This window comes from Eublepharis macularius, chromosome 4, assembly GCF_028583425.1.
Source record: "Eublepharis macularius isolate TG4126 chromosome 4, MPM_Emac_v1.0, whole genome shotgun sequence".
NCBI classification, from domain to species: domain Eukaryota; kingdom Metazoa; phylum Chordata; class Lepidosauria; order Squamata; family Eublepharidae; genus Eublepharis; species Eublepharis macularius.
Genome location: NC_072793.1, coordinates 187,017,471 through 187,036,872, shown reverse-complemented (window position 1 = coordinate 187,036,872; position 19,402 = coordinate 187,017,471). Strand labels below are relative to the sequence as shown.

Genomic DNA, 19,402 nt, shown 5'->3' with positions numbered 1-19,402 from the left:
GGCGGACCAGCCTCCCACAATGCACCGGGAAGGAGCCCCGCGTACCCGCCCTGCACAGCGCCGAGGACTGACCGGAAAGCCCCGTCCTCCCTCCTGACAAAGAGGCAGGAGGGGGGGTTAGTTAGAGGTAGTCCTTATACAGACGAAGCCTCCTCACAACAACTAGGCCTCACTTTGCCCTCAAGGGAAATGGCGGGGCTGGGCGCCCACAATAGATTTTAGTGGCCGCCATCTTTGTTCAGGGCAAACTGAGCCTCCGGCTCTCGTCCGTGCTCCTTCTAAGGCCCCCGGGGCGACTGCCATCTTTGTTAAGGGAAAGCGAATTGCCGTAGCGCCATGCCAACGAAGGGCAACGAGAGCTTGATGGGGGCCGTGCTTTCGGGCGAAGCGGGAAACTTCCCGCGAGGTTTGGGGCCGGTGGGCGGTGCCGCGATGCCACGTCAGGCTTGAGCCGGAGCTAACGGATCCCGGCGAGGGGTGAGGAGCTGGCTGGGGTCGCTCTGGCAGAGAGTGGGGTGGGTGGGATAGGAAGGCCCCGGGACCTCCAGGGCCATAGAGTGGAGCGGGGGCAGGGAAATTGGGGGGGCAGGTGTGCATTGAATGGGAGGGGCTGGAGTCAGGAGAGGGGAGCCCTGGGCAGAGTATGAGGGTACCCCAAGGGTCATCTAGTCCAGCCCCATGTGCAATGCAGGGAATTCACAACTGCCCTCTCCCAAGGGCGGGGGGGGGCGCTGACCCTGGATCCCCTCCCCCCATCCCTCTACTTTTGTTCATATATTATTTCAAAATTACTCTTCGGCTGACCAGGGACTTAAATCACAAAACTCTGGACACCCCAAGTGCAGCCATACAAAGCAGCTGACTTTCAGTGGCCCGGATGGCGCTTGACTTGAGACAGACCAGACGCCCCCCCCCCTCTGGGTCAGGCCCTTTTGCAGCAGCACAGCACGGGGGCCAACACAGAGAAGACCATGCCATGCCACACTGTGCCCAGCAGGCAGCCTGAGGGCACCCTTGGTGGTGGAGGCTGCTAACTGGCATGCAATTAGGCCAAGGCAAAGCCGTCTTCCCATGCATGGAGGTTTGTGAGGCTTCCCAAGCACCCAAGAGACTCTTGCCATCCCCTGCCAATTCCTCATTTCCTTTCATTTGGGAAGCCTGGAAAAGTTGTGCCTGGCCCTTCTCTCTATCTGAGAAGAGAGCCCCCAGGGCAGAGAGCGCCCTGGCTTGGCCGGCTCCTTCCTCCTGCAGCCTGTTATGTTCAGCACAACTGGCTGACATCTGGCACTGGCCTCAGTTCATTTTGCTCTCTCTGCCTTGCTTGAGCTGTGGAAACAATCGGTGGTTTCCCTGCATTGTCTCTCCCTCTGAGTCGATGCCCGTAAACCACACATTTCTTATAGCTGCTCCTTTCCTCTGAACAAATGGCAGCTGGGCCATGCCGGGTTGTGAAACAACAAGAGGAGCCGTGCTATGTGCTGGGCTGGTGGAGACAAGGTAGTAGAGTAGGAGGTTAGCGGGTGCATAGAATGGGTGTTGTAGGTGAGGTGGAGAGGCAGCATGGAGAACACTAAGGTCACTTAAGATTCTGGTCTGCTTAGGGCTGCATACTGGTGCAGGATTGCGTCACATGGGTTCTAGAAAGGAAAAGGAAAAAAATGCCCACCCGAGACCTGATGAGGGCCCGCTCACGGCATCTTGCAGGTTCCTGCAGGGCCAGAAAGGGTGTGGCTCCCCCGGGGTTGTCTGTCTTCCAGGGTCAGAGAAGTGTGTGTGGGCATGTGCAGACAGGCCTTTTGTGGCTCCCTCTGTGTTCCAGGATATTGACTCTCCTCCTTCCTGACAGAGCAAGGACAATGGCAGCGTGCAGGCGGCTGTGGGGAGCTGGGCTCTGGCATGCAGGCGCCGTCGTGACTGTCTGTGCGATGCTGATGTGGTCTGTCTCCTCGCATGAAGGCTTCCATGGCCACGGGCATTCCCATGAGGACTTGCACCATGGCCACAGCCACGCTCACCATGGACACGAGGACATTTGGCACGGTCACACACACGAGGACCATCATGGACACAGCCACTCTCACGGGCATGATCACGAGGACGCTCACCACGGGCACACGCATGAGGATGCTCACCATGGGCACGGTCACACGCACGAGGACCCCCATCACGGACACAGCCAGTGGCATGGGCACGCTCACGAGGATGCTCATCACGGGCACGCTCACGAGGATTTTCACCATGGGCACGGTCACACGCACGAGGACCCCCATCACGGACACAGCCACTGGCATGGGCACGCTCACGAGGATGCTCACCATGGGCACGCTCACGAGGATTTTCACCATGGGCACGGTCACACACACGAGGACCCCCATCATGGACACAGCCAGTGGCATGGGCACGCTCACGAGGATGCTCACCATGGGCACGGTCACACACACGAAGATCCCCATCATGGGCCCAGCCATGTCCATTTCTCTGAGGATTCCCTCCAGCATGGACAGAGCCACTGGCACGGGGCTCATGCCAGCAGTCCCAGCCAGGCTGAATCCCCCCCTAGCCATGGGACGCCGCCTCTGAAGAGAGAGAGGATGGAGCCGGTGCAGCTGTGGTCCTATGTGAGTGTCCATGCCTGAGTCGGGCTGGGGCTTGAGACTCCCGGTGCTCCTCGTGAGCACGGTCCGTGGTCTGGTGCAGGCAGTGCTTGCCTGAGCGGGTTTGGGGCAAGAGCTCCCAGTGGGGGCGGTGTGGGGGTGGCCTGGCCTCGCATGCTGGTGTTCTGCCCGGGGAATTCCTTTCCAGCGGGAGACCCAAGTGGCCTGTTCGCTCCAGTCTGGCCAGCCACCTCTTTGCCTCCGTTCCTTTTCAGAGAGTGGCCCTGAAAGTTTCTTCTGGAATGCAGTTCCCAAACCCCGTTACGAATTTCTTCTCCTCTCTCTTATGCTTTTTATTAGCCAGGAGTTATTTCCGGCACTCTGAGTCGGAATCGAAAATGGCCCTGGGAGGGGGTTTGCTGTTTTTCCCGGTGTCTGAGAAGGGATTTGAACGCAGGCCGGCCTTTCTGGCTCGGGATGAAAGGGAATGAGTGGCTGCCCGGAGGGGGTGTCACAGACCCCTGCACTTCTGCTCCCCCACAGGCCATCGGGGCCACCCTCCTCATCAGCGCCGCCCCCTACTTCATCCTCTTCCTGATCCCCGTGGAGTCCAACTCGGCCCAGCACCAGGCCCTCCTCAAGCTGCTCTTGAGCTTTGCCTCGGGGGGGCTCTTGGGGGACGCCTTCCTCCACCTCATTCCTCACGCGCTGGGTGAGTTGCGGGGCCCGGCTCCAGTGTGGCAAGGGAGGGGGGGTACCTCCTCTGTCCCTCACCCGTTTCCCTCCCCCTCTTCCCCAGAGCCTCACTCCCATCACGGAGAAGGAGGGGGGCACTCCCATTCCGAGGCAAAGCCCCCTGGCCACGGACATTCGCACCAAGGTAAGGCTGGCTCTTGGTTTGTGCCATACATTTCTGCTCCAGCCTTCGGGGGGGGGGAGGGATGTGATGAGGGCTCCCTTCCCTGTTTCATCATCGCAACAGTCCTGCGAGGTAGGCCTAGCTGAGAGGCGTGTGCACAATTGGCCCAGTGGGAACTTGAGGATGCCGCTGTCCAGACGGGGACTGCTTGTGGCTGGCGTATCTTTTCATTCGAGGAGCAGAGTGTGAGCCCCACCCCCCAAACCCGGGAGTGGCATAGAGAAAGCAGCCGGAGGCAGGGGCTTCCGAGCCCCTGGAGCGCGAGGGGAGCCCTGCGGGATTAGGCCAGTGAGGGGCCATCTTGTCCAGCATGCTGTTTCGCACAGCGGAGGGGGAAACAAAGAGGGTGTGAAGGCCGAGGCGCCTCCTCCTGCGGCTGCCCCCCCACCCCGGAACTCGGAAGTTTGCTGCCCCTGGACGTGGAGGCTCCCTGCAGTCACCCACCAAGGGTAGTCGCCGCCGAAGGGCCCTCCCCTCCATGAATCTGTCTATCCCCCCCCCGCCCGCCCCCCCCTCTTTAAAGCTCCCTGCGCCCCTGGCCGTCACTACCTCCCCTGGCAGTGAATTCCACAAGCCACTTACTGGTGGGGACGGCTTTCCTCTTGACCGCCCATCAGCTCCCCTGGATGTTCCGAGCGCTCCGGCTGGAGGCCTGCAGGGGGGCTCGAGGAGCTCCGTACAGGCAGCTGATGCCAAACGCGGAGCCCAGTTTCCATCTTGAGGCCTTGGCTTGGGCCTCATCGCAACGGCAGTCAACGTTTGCAAGATCCCTCCCTTTCCCTGAGCTGGGGGTCGGTCCAGGATCCTATCTGAAGCATCATCCTGAATCTGCCCCCTTGTGTCTATGTCTTGGAGGGGGGAAACGTGTTCAATGGGGAGGCTGGCCACAGAAAGGGCCACAGAGGAAGGGGCAGAAAGGGTGCCTGGCCAGGATGAGACAGGGGAGAGCGGTGAGGGAGGAGCGCAGGTGGCCTTTCAAGGCTGCTGAGAGGGGCCCCAGCAAAGCCCAGAGAGCCAGCTGGGTGGATGGGAGAGCTCCGTGCAGGCCGAGGGGAGGTGGAGATTCCGGAGGCCGGAAGGACTCGGGGGGGCGGGGGGGCAGGCTTTGACGCCAGGAGGTGTGTTGGGGAGGAGGGGGTGGATCGTGTGGTCGTGGCCTGCAAGCTCTAATGCTCTTCCTTCCCTTCTCTCCTCCCCGCCCCGGCCAGATCCTGAGCACCAGCACGTGATGTCGGTTGGACTTTGGGTTCTCGGGGGCATTGTGGCGTTCCTGGTTGTGGAGAAGTTTGTCAGGCATGTCAAAGGAGGCCACGGGCACACCCACGGGCACACCCACGGTGCGTAACGGCACGGGCCAGGACGTCCCTTTCTGAGGAAGGAGAGGGACTGTGGGAAACAATGAGGGGGGGGAGAGTGTGTGTGTGTCTGTGCCCACGTCCGTGTCTGTGGGGGGCATGTGGCTGCTCTGCTGGAGTTGGAAAAGCAAAGAAACTTTGTGGCACCTTAAAGACTGGCAAATGCATTTGGGTAGAAGAGTGCCCTGAAATGTGGCCTGGTCTCCTCCCCTTCTGCCACCGGAAGGCCCAGGTTTTCTTTCCCCACTGTAGAATCTTTGTTCGGGTCCCGTGAGCCCACGTGGAATTTTTGAGGGGGGAGATGAGGCCGAGGGTTAGCTGGGGGGTGGGAGGGAGGGACACAAAGAGGGCTGTGATACCTTCAGTGCTCTGTGGGGTTGGGAGGAATGGGGGTAGACAGGAGCAGAGTGGGGCAGGATCAGTCCCGTGCCATTTGTAGCCCTTGTGCCCTTTGGGAGATTCTGAAGGGCTGATGGGAGGCTGAGTTCTAGTCTGGGCAGCCCCGCTGTCAGGGCAGAGGCGGTGGGTGGGCAACCCTCGGGCCTCTTCTGACTGCTCCCTGGTGTGATTCCCCCCTAGCTGCCAAGGCCAAATGCAGCGATGATGAGGGGGAGAACGAAGCCCCCCAGGGAGCGGCAGAGAAAGCTGCAGCCAAGAAGGCGGCTGCGGAGCCCAAGGCCAAGCCCCCAGCGTCTGGTAAGGGGCGTGGGGGGTGGGTCAGAGGCAGGGCACTGGGTTTGTCCGGTGTGCTGGGGGGACCTGGTTGCAGGAGTTCTGGGTCTCTGACCCTCCTTCTCTTCTCTCCCCTCCCAGCCATGCGCGTCGCTGGTTACTTGAACTTGGCAGCAGACTTTGCCCACAATTTCACGGACGGGCTGGCCTTGGGGGCCTCGTTCTTGGCGGGCAGCACTGTGGGGGCTGTTACCACCTTGACGGTGCTGCTGCACGAGGTGCCCCATGAAGTGGGCGACTTCGCCATCCTGGTGCAATCCGGCTGTAGCAAGAGGAAGGTAGCCCCCCCCCCCGGTCGTTGCCTTTTCTTATACTGGGTTTGTCTGGGTCTGCCCTCTGCTCTCCTTAGACGCTTGGGGTGGGCACAAAACATTCCCCCGGAATTTTGCCTGCCTGGGGAGTCCTCCTTGCTGTGCGTTACAAGCTAGCAACACAGTACCTTTTAAAGGGGGGGGCGGGGGAGGTACAGGAAGCGGCTCTTTGAAGCCATTCAGCTGGCTTTAAAGAGCTGGACGCTGGAGCCGAGTGGCGGGGGGAAGGTCGCGCTCCTTTGGGTGGGCTTCCCAAAGCAGAGAGCAGTGTGGGGCAGATGGTTTAAGCAAGGCAAGTCATGGGAAGGATGGGATGGGTTCCTGGGGGTGGGGGGGCACACAACAAAATCCAACAAAATAAATCCCACCGTGATCTGCATCTCTCAGCCAAGATCGTGAAGAATGGAGCTGCCATGCACAGGAGCAGTGTATCTGTTTTCAAGATGTATATGGTGCCTTTCCTCAAGCTCAGGGCAGCTTCCTGTGGGATTCGCAGGCTGTCTTCAGAGCCGGCCTCTGACTCCCAGGCGCTGGGCGTGAGCGGAGAGAGCCGTGGCCTTCCCGGCAATCCTGTGCCTGACTCCGCCTTTCTTTGCCCCCCCTCCCAGGCCATGAAGCTGCAGCTGGTGACGGCCCTGGGGGCGCTGGCAGGCACGGTCTGCTCCCTGCTGGCTGAGGGCGTGGGGGAGGCTGCCACCGCCTGGATCCTGCCCTTCACGGCTGGGGGCTTCATCTACGTGGCCACCGTCTCGGTGATTCCGGAGCTGCTGCAGGAATCGGGGCCCCTCCAGTCCCTGCTGGAAGTGCTGGGACTGGTGGCTGGGGTGGCCATGATGGTTTTCATTGCTCAGTACGAGTAGCTGGGACTGCTGGAGAGAAGAGACTGAGCGCCTGCACTCCTGCCCAGGACGGAGCCCAGAAACCCCTCCTCGCTTTAGCCTGCTAAGAAGCGGAGAGTAACATCCGCCAGTCCCCCTCGGCCATGCCTCTGTCCTCCCCCTGCTCCCCAATTCTGCTTTTACTGTGAGAATTCAGGCTCTGGTTGTGTTGCTGACCCTGCTGCGCACCTTCCCTCCTGCAGGGGGTGCTGTGGGGGGGGTCGGTGAGAGGAGGAGGAGGCGGCGGCCAGTCTGGCCCTCCAAGGTGGATTCTGCCCGAGGAGGATGCAGTAATCAGGACAGCTCTTCTCTTGGGGCGATGAAGGAATACTGGGGGAGGGGGAGGGAGTTAAAATCCCTGTGCCAGGAGCCCCCCATGCCCCAATGGTGGTAGTCAGCCTGCGAGGCCATGAGGCTGTGTCTCTGTTGGGGGGGTGGGATGTGTGTTTGTGGGGGGTGGATTCTGCAGCTTCTCTGATGAGCAAGCTCCCTTCCCAGCCTGTTATTTGGGACGGGGGGAGAAGCATCTGCAAGGGACCAAAAGTAGAGGGGGGGGGACATTTGGAAATCATGGCTCCAATTCTTAGAAGGGGGCTTGGGAGGATCCACGTGGACTTGGTGGCATTCAAGGAGAGACAGGCCAGAACCGTCGTCACAAAGTTTGTGAACTCCAGACTGATGGGTGGTGGTGGTGGGATATCCCCCCCAAAAAAGAAAAGAGGGGTGGAAATGACGGCTTTGCAAGCCTGGGGGCAGCTGCCCATGTCTCTTTCTCCTTGTTCTGCTGTAAAAGGTCATTCCGTGTGACCCCGTAAGGGACCAGGCCAGTTCCCGCTGCAGAGGGTGGGTAGGAAGTCGGGGCTGGGCTGTCCGGGGGTGTTTCTGTGTACACTTCTTTTCTATCTTGGCATTTTTGTAGGGTTGAGGGGTCTTATTTGGGGCAGCGATCATAACCGGGGGGGGGGGGACGAGGGACGCGAGAACCACAATTGTGTCTGTAATTAAAAACCGAGAGATCTCAAGGCTGTGCTCTTTTGCCTGTTATTTTCAGCGATGGGCTGCAGGGGGCGCCCAACCCCAGGGAAAGGACCCAGGCGTCCGGGCGCCCGGCCCTGTCCCGAGCCTCAGCCTGGAGGAACCGCGACCTCGGCTGACCCAGGCTCCGTCCAGACGCGCATTAGGGTCGGGTCCCTCGCTGGAAGGGCTTTCGGGCCAGCGGAGACCCCTTCTGAATGCGTTGGGGGCGCCTGCGTTGAAAACTGCTGGCGGGAAGTACCCAGTTCTCCCATAAGATTGCAACTTGTGCCTGGCAGGCGGAAACTCAGCCGGGAGAATCCAAGAGACGGGAGGGGCACGCGTGCAGGCGGACGCCCAAAGGACCCAGGAGTCCGGGACGTGACCCGCCCTGCGCTCCCGCCCCCTTGGACGACTGGCCACGGAGAGCGCCGGCTAGAGGGGCCCACCCTGTCCTTCTAGGCGTTTCTATGGTCCCAGCCTCGGGGAGGGGTTTCCGGTGTCCTCCGGCAATGGCCGCCTCTCTCCGCCTGCGGGGGGCTTTGGCGCTGGTCACAGGTGCAAGCCCCGGGGGGGGGGGTTGCAAGGGGGGAGGGCGGAGGGATTGGGGAGGGGAGGGGCTTTTCTATTTCCGGGGGTCGACAGCGGGGGTGGGGGAGACGTAAGCCCTGGGTGAGAAGCGGGGGATTGCCTCCCCCCCCCCCAACTGCTCCTGCGCATTTCTGGATCCCTGCAGAAAAGTTCTGCAGAACTTCTCTGCAAGGAGAGGCCAAGCTCCACCTGTTGGGTGCCTGCCTGGTGCTCAGCTGCGAGTGCCGGGGGAGCTTTGAGCGGGAGTGTGAAGGTGCAGAAGGGCAGCCTTCCCCCCCCCGCCCAAAAGAAACGCCTGACCTGGGGGGGGGTCTCCGTCTAGGAGGCGGCAGCGGCATCGGCCGCGCCATCTGCGCTCGCCTCGCCCGGGAGGGAGCGCTGGTGGCCGTGGCGGACTGCAACGAGGCCGGGGCGGCCCAGACGCTGCAGGGGCTCCAGGCGGGGGACCACCAGGCCTGGGCGGTCGACGTGGGATGCTCCGCGGGCGTTGCGGCTCTCATGGCCCGCATCCAGGTGGGAGTCCGCAAGCGCCGGCCCTCGCGCGCGGGGCTGCCCGTCCAGGCGAGGCGCGTGAAGCGGGACGCCCGCAAGGGGCTCGGCCTGCCCGGCTGCCCGGCCGGCGGCGCTCCGGGCTCTTTCCTGGCCGTTGCTGCCTGGCGGGGGGGCGGGACTGCCCGCTCGCAGAAATGCCAGGGACTTCCCCCGCCCCCAAACTCTCCGCCCCGGCCGGGGCTCCCTAGCACCAGGTTTTGTTGCAGTAAATTGGGGCAGAACACGCGAGGCGGCCTGCTAGAGGAAAAGAGGGGCGCCCAGTGGCTCCCCCTTCGGCTCCTTGCTGCCCCCTCGGCTGCAGCCACGGCCCGGCCCTTTGTTTGCCTGGCGCGTCCTCTTGCCTTTGGTCTAAGTTGCTCCTGCTTCCTTGGCCGGAGGCTGCCAAAATGCCCTTGCAACCAAAGGGAGTGGCGGGTCAGGGCTTCGCTACCCGGCCCGGGCGGAGCCTTGGGGCGTCTCCGCGTTGGCTTCCTCCGCCCCCTTCCCAGGTCCTCCTGCGCCCCGGCCCTGAGCATCTTCGCGGCTCTCGCAGCCCTTGGCTGAGCCTGCTTCCCCCTCTTCCAGGCGCACTACTCGCGCCCGGCTGGCGTCTGCGTCAACTGCGCCGGCATCACCCTGGACGAATTCTTGCTCAAGCAGACCGAGGAGGCCTTTGACGCCGTTCTCAGAGTGAATCTCAAGGTAGCAGGCGGGGCGGATGGGGGGGGGGCGCGTCCAGCTGCAGCCCCGGGGCGGGGGGGGGGAGTCCTTTAAGGGACAGGCTCCATCCTCTCCTTCCTTCTTGCAGGGAACCTTTCTGGTGACACAGGCGGCGGCCCGGGCGCTGGTGGCGAGCGGGGCGCCCGGAGGCTCCATCGTCAACTTGGGCAGCGTTGTGGGGAAGGTGCTGTGCCCTCCCAGCCCCTTGAGAGCTCTGCAAAGAGGATCTTTTAGTCCGGCACCCCACCCCACCCACTGTCGCTGCCCCTGCCCGTTCGCTGGGCCCCCCCCCCCCCGGCATTGCTGCGTCTCCCCACCCATGCTCTTCTCTTCTCCCCTGACCAGGTGGGGAACCTGGGGCAGGTGAACTACGCTGCTTCCAAGGCTGGGGTGGAGGCCCTGACGAAGACAGCGGCCAAGGAGCTTGCCAGGTGGGTCTGGGGGAAGGGGGGGAACGGGGGGGAGCCCGCCCGTGGAATTGCTGAGTCAGCCATGAAGCCCCTGGGGCTGACCTTGGGCCATCGATATTTCTCCGCCTAACCAACCTCGCAGGGTGGTGGTGAAGAAACAAATGGCGGAAGAGAGAATGACGGAAGCGCCCTGGAGGGATGGCGGGAGGAGGGCTGGAAGGCTTTCTGGCTAGGCGCCCAAGCCTAGAAATGTCAAATGGGCATTTTGGAGCTGCCTGGCCGTCCGTCTTGTTCCCGGAGAAGACAGGCAATGAATAGGCTGTGCCTGCGATATTTGGCCAAGCAGCCTTTCCCGAGCCAGGCAGAGGCGCTAATGGATGAGGGGGGAGCCGCCCCCTTGTTTCCCTGTCCTGCGCAGGGCTGGCCTCCTGGGGGAGCCCTGCCAGGGCGCGGCCAGCCCAAGCCCCCCTTGGCCCTCCCGCCTTCTTACTGCCTGCCCTGCAGGTACGGGATTCGCTGCAACACAGTCCTGCCGGGATTCATCCGCTCCCCCATGACGGACAAAGTGCCCCAGAAAGTGTTGGACAAGGTCAGTGGGCTGCCCGGGGTGGGGGGCTGAGAGGGGCCCAGGGAGCCAGGCTAGCCAGTGGCCTGTTTCTTGTGCGGGGCGGGGCGCATCATGCTGGCGCAAGGGGGCAGGAGGCCAGAGTGGAGCCCGTGTGGGGTGAGGGTGCCAGGATGTGACTGACAGGGGGGGGGCAGTTCAAATCCCCCGGAAGACTCCGGGCCACCCACTCTCTCAGCACAACCTACCTCACAGGGTTGTTGTGAGGGTAACAGGGAAGCCCCTCGGCTCCACCCTGATCTCCTGTGAAGAAGAGCAAGGAGAAACGTAACAGGCAGAGAGAGATGCTCCTTCTTGTCCCCCCCCCCCCCTCCCGCCTTCTTATCTCCTGTTGCAGTTTGCAGCGATGGTGCCTCTGGGACGGCTGGGGGAACCCGAAGGTCAGACATCCGCCCGACACCAACCTTGCAGGGGAGGGATTTGGGGCATGACTGATCCAATGGGGAGGGGCAGCTTGTGCGGGGGGGGGACTGGTTGCCCGGTTCCTTGGGTTGGGGGTGGGCAGCCAGCAAGGCCCTCTTTGCGGGTCTTGCCAGATGCATTGAGCCCCTCCCCTAGCCTCCCCTCCTCTCGGCTTCCTTCCCTCCTTGTTGGGCCCCCCTCCACTTTCTTCTCCAAGCGCTTCCCTTCACCCCAGGACCCGAACTCTCCCTTGAGGGGTCGGGAGCAGCCGAAATCTCCCTTCCTCCCGCAGGCCAGCCAAAGGGAAGAACCAGACCCCAGTTTGAATGGGAGGGGGCCTGTGGATGGGGGGGGATAGATGGACTCCCCCCCCCTTATATGCACCCACCCCACAGTGCAATGGTTGAACGGCGGCTGGACTCCCAGCGGGTGGAAATATTCTGGGGGTATGAAAGGATTTGAGGTTACTGGGCTCTGTGCACGGAGGGGCATGGGGGGGGGGACAGGTGGGTTTTTGGGGGGGAGATTCCACCATTAACCCTTTCTCATCCCAGATGTTGCTGACGTCTGTGCCTTCCTGGCCTCTGACGAGAGCCGGTACATTACTGGAGCCAGCGTGGAGGTAACAGGTAAGCTGCGAGGAGCTGGGGAAGGGGGTAGTGGTGGTGGTGGCGGCTTTGATTCCGGCGTGCTCAGTGGGCTTTCCTCCAAGGTCTTCCTCTTCCCATTCCCTTTCTGTTTCCTTAAAGGGGGTCTTTTCATCTGATGCGTTCATTGCCCCGCTTCCGGAGCCTCCCACGAATCTCCTGAGATCACACTCCTGAATCCCCCTCCCCCGCGGAAGGATGGGGGACCTGGGGGCGGGGAACATCGCACTTGGGGCCGCTTGCAGTTGTGGCAGAGACAGGGAGCCACAGGCAGGACTCCTCGTTTCCCCGCAAAGAAAACGGGCTGTTGCCAAGAAGGACGTCAGAGAAGAGCTGGTCACGGCCTGGATGCCCGCGGCCCTATCAGCCTACTTGAATCACCGGTCTGATCCCCCAAATGGGGCTGTCAGCCCACCCTAGATTGTTGGGACTAATTAGTGTTCCACCTCTGATTTGTAGTATTTAAAATAAACAAGTGTTTGTGACCTCTACAGAAGCTGCGTTCGGAGAGAAATGTGAATTAATGAAAGTTGCTAGGAGAAGCGATCTGTAAGGCGGAGGCCTTTCCTGTCCCCATTATGGAACCCACCAGGTCTCGGTTTTCCGCTTGCCTACGAAACTTCTGCTGGCCCCCCCTGTCAGTCTGCTGCTAAAAAGCTGCTGCAGTCTCCGAAGCCACGGGGAGATCCTGCGGAATTAACGGGGAGAGATTCGTCCCCTTTGTCTGCTTCTCCACCAGGACTGCTAAATATGCCGGGCCTGGCCTGGCCCTGGTCTCCTCAGAAGGAGGGTCATTTCGCTTTCCCCACAAGCATTGCTAGAGAGAGAGCCCAGGCTGCCCGGAGACCCCATCCCGTATGTGGATTTGGGCAGGAGGTCCTGCCTCGCCCCCAGGCCCTGATTCCAGAGCCATGGGCTGGGGCTGATGCAGGGAGGACCTGCGTCTTCAGGTCTCATGCCAAGTGACTTTCCTGCGACACAGCGGGTAGAGTGCGCACGGGCAGGGGCTTCTTCCGCTGAAAATCTTTTCCATTGGCCACTGGGGGGGGGGCAGAGGCAGGTGGGTTTTTCGGGCCCTCGTCGTCCCCTACTAATCCAGAGAGGCGATGGGGCGCGGCACCGTTTGTGCAGCCGCACTAATGAATGTTTGCGGAAGGGCTTATTGGGGTGTGCTTGGGAAGAGGCCTGGGGCATCAGAGAGGGCTGGGGAGAAAGAGGATTAGCCAGGGGCTGGGGGGCAGGGGGGGCCTCCGCTGCAGCCTCCTGACCCGTTGCCATCAGGCCGTGCTCTTCCCACACTGCCTGGCTGAGGAAGCGGAGAGCGGTCAGTTTAGAGGGGGGCTGAGATTTCCATGGTGGGGCCTGCATTCACACCTGTCTTTCCAAAGGTGCAGGTGTAGGGAATTCTAACAGAGCCTCGAGGCTCCTGGGACGGCAGGAGTTCTCTGAAGAGCGGTTTCCCCTCCGGTCATAGAATCACAGGGTTCGAAGGGATCTCTAGGGTCATCTAGTCCAACCCCTGGTCAGCCGGGGATTCCGTAGCCCATTCCTGCACAGCGCTGGCTAGGTCACTAGTCCTCAGCGCAGTCCACTATGACCTTGGGCCTTACACACCCTGACCTCAAGTCACCCTGACCCCTCCCTCTCGTCCTGCAGCTGTGCCTGGGAGAGGAAGCAAGTCCTGGGGGCCGGCTCCTGTGAGGGCTGTTTGTCTGCCATTGCGGGACCCTCAAAAGATCCAAAGAACCTCTCCCTCCTCACTGGGTTCCCAGGATCGAATGCCCAGTGGCCTGAAGGCAAAATCAGAGGGTTTGGTGGGGGGACCAGCGTAGAGCTCCGGTTCTCTCACCACTTTCCAACAGCACGACAACTTCACTGTGGGGCAAGAGGGAAAGCACAGATATTTGGGGGGGGGTCCTTTCAGCCTCTCGTCAGACTACCTCAGCCACAGAAGAGCCCAGCTGGGTCAGGCCAGAGAGGGCCCATCTAGTCCAGCGTCCTCTTTCACTCCAGTTACTCTGGGGGGCCACCCACAGGGCAGAGCGGCCGAGGCCTCCCTCCTGCTGCCTCCTGGTACCGGGATTCAGGGGTTGACTGCCCCTGGACGTGGAGGTTCCCTTTAGTAGCTTAGCCTGCTTAGCCTTGACCAGGGCCTTCTCGGTCCTGGCTCCGACCCGGTGGAATGCTCTGTCCAATGAGACCAGGGCCCGGCTGGATCTGTTATCCTTCTGCTGCCCCTGTAGGACAGAGCTGTTCGGCCAGGCGTATGGCGGAGGCTGAGCTGGGCCCCTAGCAGCCAAATAGAGGTGAACGCCCTCCCTGCCAGAGGCCTCCGCCATCAAGCTTCTCTAAGCAACTCCGCAAGTAATTTTAGTATGGTGGGCTGGTTGATTAACTGACTCCTCTTGCGCTGCTTTCTTGTACCTTTTAAAAATATTTATATTGTTTTATATTGCTTAAAAACGAAAATGTAAGATTTTAATGTGCTGTTTTATAGAATGTAATCTGCCCTGAGCCTGCCGGATGGATGGATGGATGGATGGATGGATGGATGGATGGATGGATGGATGGATGGATGGATGGATGGATGGATGGATGGATGGATGGATGGATGGATGGATGGATGGATAGATAGATAGATAGATAGATAGATAGATAGATAGATAGATAGATAGATAGATAGATAGATAGATAGATAGATAGATAGATAGATAGATAGATAGATAGATAGATAGTAGGGGGGGGTCTCCTGCTCTGTGAGCAGCTCCACCCTTTCTCCCTCTGCACAGAACTGCCCTGTAGAATGCCTGCCTGCGGGGCCCCTCCCTCTCTTCCAAATCCACCCAGCTTGGGAAAGGGTCCGGCTTGTTCCTGCCCTGGGATATAACACTATTATCTTGGTAGCGCTGCTAAAATAGCGGAGCTGTGCTGGTTGCAGAGCAGGGACTGGACTGGACTGCGGAGCCCAAACACATCCAGAGGAGGGGCCGGACCCTCTGCACAGGACCAGCCAGGAGGGCTGCCGGCTTGGGAGGTGACAGCGGGGAAAGAGAGTCCACAGGGGCTCCCCCTCCCCCACCCGGCCTGCTCTCCAGCACCAGAGGGGGTGGGGGGGGGGTGATGGGGGTGTCTCCGACCCTCCTCTCCCGCCCCCAGCTGAGGGGCTCCTGGCCAGGCAACAATGCTGGGTCCAGCAGCCGCCGCCTTGGGCTCGCATGAAGCCACCACTAGAGCAGGGACAGGAATAGTGGCTCTCAAATAGGGTTGCCAGCTACAGACAGGACTTCCCTGGAGATTTGGGGGGTGGAATCTGGAGAGGGCAGAGAGGGCAGCAGGGAACAATGCTCAGGACTCCGCCTTCCCAGGCAGCCCTTTCCTCCAGGGGAACTGATCTCTGAGATCACTTGTAATTCCGGGAGATCTCCAGCCAGCCCCTGGAGGTTGGCAGCCCTGCCACCGGAGCCTGTCTCTGCTGGGAGGAGCAAATGCCCGTCGGTTTCCCCATCGTATCTGGGGCAGGGCTTCTGAACCAGGCCTTGGAGGGAGCGGGGGGGGGCAAACCCCGGAGGAAAAGCGGGCGACCGAGCCCGGGAGCGCAGGTGCCTCTGCGCCAGGCCGAGAGGCGCGCGTCCCGGCCGGCCTCGGGAGGCTGAAGGCCGAGCCCGGCGGAGAGGATCCCGGGCGGCATGCGGGCTCGGCTTCCCGGAAGGCGCCCCTGCCGCCCGTCTTCGGAGCGCCGTCCCGGGCGTCGCGCAGAGGCGCTCGGCCGCCTTCGGGGGGTCTCCAGCCGGCTGGCCGAAACGCGCAGTCGCCGCGCAAAGCGCTTGGCTCAGAGCCCGCAGGCGAAGCGCCTCTGCGTGGTCGCGGGACTTTCAGGGAGGATCCAAGGAGGAGGAGGGGGCCTACTCTCGAGACAGCCGGCCGTGCCCTTTTCGTCTCTGCGGCTGTTCTTCCCTTCTTGTTCGGGAAGAACCTGTTGCCGGGCTTTGTGTAGGGAATAAAGTCTTTCCTGGAGGAAAGCCTCGCCGGCCGAACTTCTGCCCGGCGCTGAGCTGCAAGCGGCACCGGGTCCCGCGGGGAAAGGGGCGGCAGGGCCAGCCTTTCTCGGGGGCTCTGACGGCTCTGGGTATTCCAGCCTCCCGTCGGGGCTGGGGCGAGAGCCTGCCCGGGCTTTGCGTATCCCGCTGGGAGGCGGTGTTCGTCGGAACGCCCCAGCCCGCTCCGTGTGGCTTTGCAAGCTCCCGGCGGGCGGCTTCGAAGGCCCAGGTGCTGCGGGGGGGGGACGGATTGACCCCCCCCCAGCCCGACCCCAGCGCCGCCGCGCCTCTTCGCGCCCGGTGGCATTGAAGGGCTGGAGGAGGCGGAGAGGGGATTAGGGCGAGGGGCGCGGGAGGGAGGGGGCGGGCAGGGATTAGCCGGCTCCCCAGCCCAGCCCCGCCCCGCCCCATTCTCCGGCCCGTTTGAAGCCGCCGGCTGCCGTGCCTTCCATTGAGCGCTCCATCGCCCAGGGCAACGGGCGGGGGGCCGGCGAGGGGCTGCAGCGGCCCCAGGCAGGGAGCCCCGGCCGCAGCGCTGGGTGGTGCCCCGGGCCCTGGGGGGGGGTCCTGGCCCCCTCGCCCCGCCCCGCCCCGCCCGCCCCCCGCGGCCTCCCTGGCACCTCTGCCCATCGCCAGGGAAACGGGCCCCTCTGCCTGGGTGGCCCCCCCGCCCGCCGTCCAAGGAGGGGAGGGCAGGGCAGGGGAGGGGAGGGGAGGGGAGGGGAGGGGGTTTCCCCATTCAGTGGCCCGCCCGGTGGCTGGCTGGCTGGCCGGCCGGCCTATTGTGGGCACAGCTGCGCAGCCCTTGCAGGCAGGGGCGGGAGGGCCAGGGAGAAGAGCGACGCCGGCGCCGAGACCCCGAAAAGAGGGCTGGGGGGGCGCGGGCAGCCGGGGGGGACTCTCTCTCCGCCCGGTGGAACTTTGCCCGGGGACGGCGGGGGCGTCCTCGGAGGGGCCCGGGGAGCGGGAAGGGGCCTTGGCGGGCTGGGACCACTGATGGGGGGTTGGGGGGGCCGGGCGGCGACGGCGGACGACCCTCGTACGGGGCCGAGAGGGCAGGCGAGGCCGGCAGCGCCCGGAGGAGACGCGCAGGTAAGCGCCCCGGAGGTAGCGGGTCTCGGAGCCGCGAGTCGTGGCTGGTAGAGCGGCGTCGGGGCGCGGGAGGCGAAACTTCGGCCTCCCGTCGGGTGCGGGTCCGGCTGCGCGGGGCCTGGGCGGCGGGGCTTTCCTTTCCCGGCGGATCGGGGCCACTCTTCCCTCGGGAGGCGGGCGCCCCGACCCTCCCTCCTCGCTGCCGCCGTCGGGGCGCTTTCCTGGGAGTAGGGCCGTTGACTCGACTGGAGCTTACGCCCGAGTAGACCTGCCTGGGCTCGCTCCCCGGCATGTTTCTCTGCAGAAAAGAGGAACCGGCAGGCCCTTCGAGGGATCCTTCTTGCGCCACGGGGCGGGTTTTGGGGGGAGCTCATCAAGCGGGGGTCGGTCGCCCCTCCGCGGGGACTCCGTGCCGGCCTGGCCATTTCGGGCGGCGATGCGATGCGCCCCGTCCGGTGCGGCGACGGGCCTGCCCAGTTCTATTGCGCATCTATTGCGGGCCCCCAGAAATTGCCGGATCCGACCCGCGGGATTCCTCCGGGAAGCGCCGCAAAGCTGGTGAAGGCGGCAACCTGCCCCCTCCCCTCCCCTCCGGCGCGTCTGAGCCGCTGCTGGGGCCCGGGATGCTGCCTGTGGACATGGAATAGCCACCGATAGCCCCCACCCCGGTGAACGAGCTGAACACGATTGCCCCTTTCTGCCTCTTGTGTCCGTGAGTTCCGCGGGTTAATCTCGCCTTGGCGAGCATTGGGTGCCCCTGGGCTCTAATCTTTTGAGAGGAGAAAAAGTTCTCTGCGCACTCTCTCCGCCGGGCGTCCTTTTACACACCTCTTTCACACACTCCCCATAGCTTGACTGGGGGTTCAAGAGTACTTCCAGTACACGTGATGAGAGAAAGGCACGATTCCTTCTGCACAAATGACGAATTACACGAGGACTGCCCGTGAAGGGAGTCGCAATGTTAGCCGCGATGCTGAGTTTTAAAAGAGACCGGAAGGCTTTGTCAATTTGGCCTCTCTACGGAGCGCGGCTCCGAGGGCTTGTTAATTTCCTCTTCGCCTCTTAGACGGGGAGGTGAAACTGACAGAGGCGAAGAGGAAATCAACGAGCCCTCGGAGCCGCGATCTCCCTGGCTCCGTAGAGAGGCCAAAGTGACAAAGCCTTCCGATCCAGTCTCTTTTCAAACTCCGCTTCCCGGCTAACACTGCGACTTGTGCAGTCCTCGTGTAATTCGTCGTTTGTAGCTTGGCTCGAGTCAGCAGAGGAATGATCTGAAATGGGGAGGGGAAGGGGCAGCAGCCCCTTTTGCGGCTGTTGTTAGAAGGCTTCTTGGGGGGAAATACGGTTTGGCCCTCATTCATTGAGAAGCCGTTCTTACCCGCGACAGTCTGAGCGGGGCTGACTTCCTGGGATTTCCCGTGGTGTGTATACTTGGGGGGGGGGAGTCCAAAGTCTAATAACGGTGTGTGCGTGCGTGCGTGCGTGCGTGCGTGTGTGTGTGTGTGTGTGTGTGTGTGTGTGTGTGTGTTTGAGGCCTGGGAGCAGCAGGCAGGAAAAGGGACCCGGCCCCCTCTGCCGGCATATTTCCTCTTTGAATATTCCTTCACAGTAAAAACTCCCTGCAGGCACACCGGAGAGTATAGTTCTACTCTTTTCAAATTGCGGTGGTGGTTTTCCGTTTTCAAAGATTTCCCCCCACATAGGGGAGCATTCTACCCCCCCACCCCCACCCCCACCTCCTTTCTTTACAGCCTGACCCTTCTTGCAGCCAAGCGGCAGCACCCTTTATGTTCTGGGACTGGGGCCGCTTTCCAACAAGAGCAGGGGTGAACTCACTCCCAGTTGGGATGCCCGAGGGGTGACTTTTGTGCCGGTGGGTGGGGTGGGCAACATGCAAAGACTTCACTGTACCCGGCAGGGTGGCACTGAGACGCAGCCCAGAGGGGTGCGGTTCCTTGGGAGATGCCCACCTGCAGCCTCAGACCCCTTAATGGGATTCAGTTAAGCTGTAACTTCAGACCAATTCCTGAGCCACAGGTTACCCAGAGATGACCCAAGCCCTCCTGTTCTCTCTGTTTGGGTGTGTTGCACAGGAGTCGCCATGCCATGCGGCAAACAAGCTCTGCTGCTCCCTGCATCCTCTGGGCAGGGATCGCCTTGGCCATGGTTGCCGCAGCGCCACCCTTAAGGCTGTGCTCAGTCATTTGCCGTAACCCTGGAAACCACCTGCTTCCTCAGGCTCTGCCCTCCACGAGCGAACTGAGTTTGCTTCCGAATGGCCATGTAGGCGGCGCTCAGACCTGGGAGGGGGGCGCGTCAGTCAGGACCCCCTGAATCGGCTAGTGCAACTCGGATGCATGCACGCTGTGTGCCTCTTCTGAGGCGAGTTGGTTCATGCCCAGGGCAGGTGGCTTGAGGTCTGTGGAGGAGGGTGGAGTCTCTGCCACGTGGCGTGTGCAGGAAGCCATGTCATGGTGCACGTGGCGTGTCTTGCACATGGGCTTGTCTGGGAGACGATGCCTGTGTCACTCACAGGTGGCCCAC

General features: G+C 62.3%; 2 protein-coding genes across 2 annotated transcripts; both read left to right on the top strand.

Annotated features, from left to right (window-relative positions):
- The first annotated feature begins 412 nt into the window (after positions 1-412).
- SLC39A7 (solute carrier family 39 member 7) lies at positions 413-7,479 on the top strand. The gene is made up of 8 exons (XM_054977555.1): positions 413-477; positions 1,847-2,618; positions 3,138-3,306; positions 3,394-3,474; positions 4,722-4,850; positions 5,448-5,564; positions 5,682-5,878; positions 6,520-7,479. Exons 2-8 carry the CDS (start codon positions 1,857-1,859, stop codon positions 6,769-6,771), a joined length of 1,707 nt encoding a protein of 568 aa, XP_054833530.1. The 5' UTR covers positions 413-477; positions 1,847-1,856; the 3' UTR covers positions 6,772-7,479.
- A 703-nt stretch (positions 7,480-8,182) lies between these two features.
- Positions 8,183-11,881, top strand: HSD17B8 (hydroxysteroid 17-beta dehydrogenase 8). The gene is made up of 8 exons (XM_054975262.1): positions 8,183-8,361; positions 8,717-8,907; positions 9,511-9,627; positions 9,734-9,829; positions 9,991-10,644; positions 11,018-11,060; positions 11,637-11,711; positions 11,832-11,881. The coding sequence occupies exons 1-5, from the start codon at positions 8,274-8,276 to the stop codon at positions 10,183-10,185; spliced, it is 687 nt and encodes a 228-aa protein (XP_054831237.1). The 5' UTR covers positions 8,183-8,273; the 3' UTR covers positions 10,186-10,644; positions 11,018-11,060; positions 11,637-11,711; positions 11,832-11,881.
- Positions 11,882-19,402: the final 7,521 nt, after the last annotated feature.

Bases quoted from the DNA above. Each gene is read 5' to 3' on its own strand.
- SLC39A7 (XM_054977555.1), top strand. From the start codon at position 1,857: ATGGCAGCGTGCAGGCGGCTGTGGGGAGCTGGGCTCTGGCATGCAGGC. The intron at 3,307-3,393 runs GTGAGTTGCGGG...CCTCTTCCCCAG, and splicing joins CCTCATTCCTCACGCGCTGG to AGCCTCACTCCCATCACGGA. The intron at 5,565-5,681 runs GTAAGGGGCGTG...CTCCCCTCCCAG, and splicing joins GGCCAAGCCCCCAGCGTCTG to CCATGCGCGTCGCTGGTTAC.
- HSD17B8 (XM_054975262.1), top strand. From the start codon at position 8,274: ATGGTCCCAGCCTCGGGGAGGGGTTTCCGGTGTCCTCCGGCAATGGCC. The intron at 9,628-9,733 runs GTAGCAGGCGGG...TCCTTCTTGCAG, and splicing joins TTCTCAGAGTGAATCTCAAG to GGAACCTTTCTGGTGACACA. The intron at 9,830-9,990 runs GTGCTGTGCCCT...TCCCCTGACCAG, and splicing joins TGGGCAGCGTTGTGGGGAAG to GTGGGGAACCTGGGGCAGGT.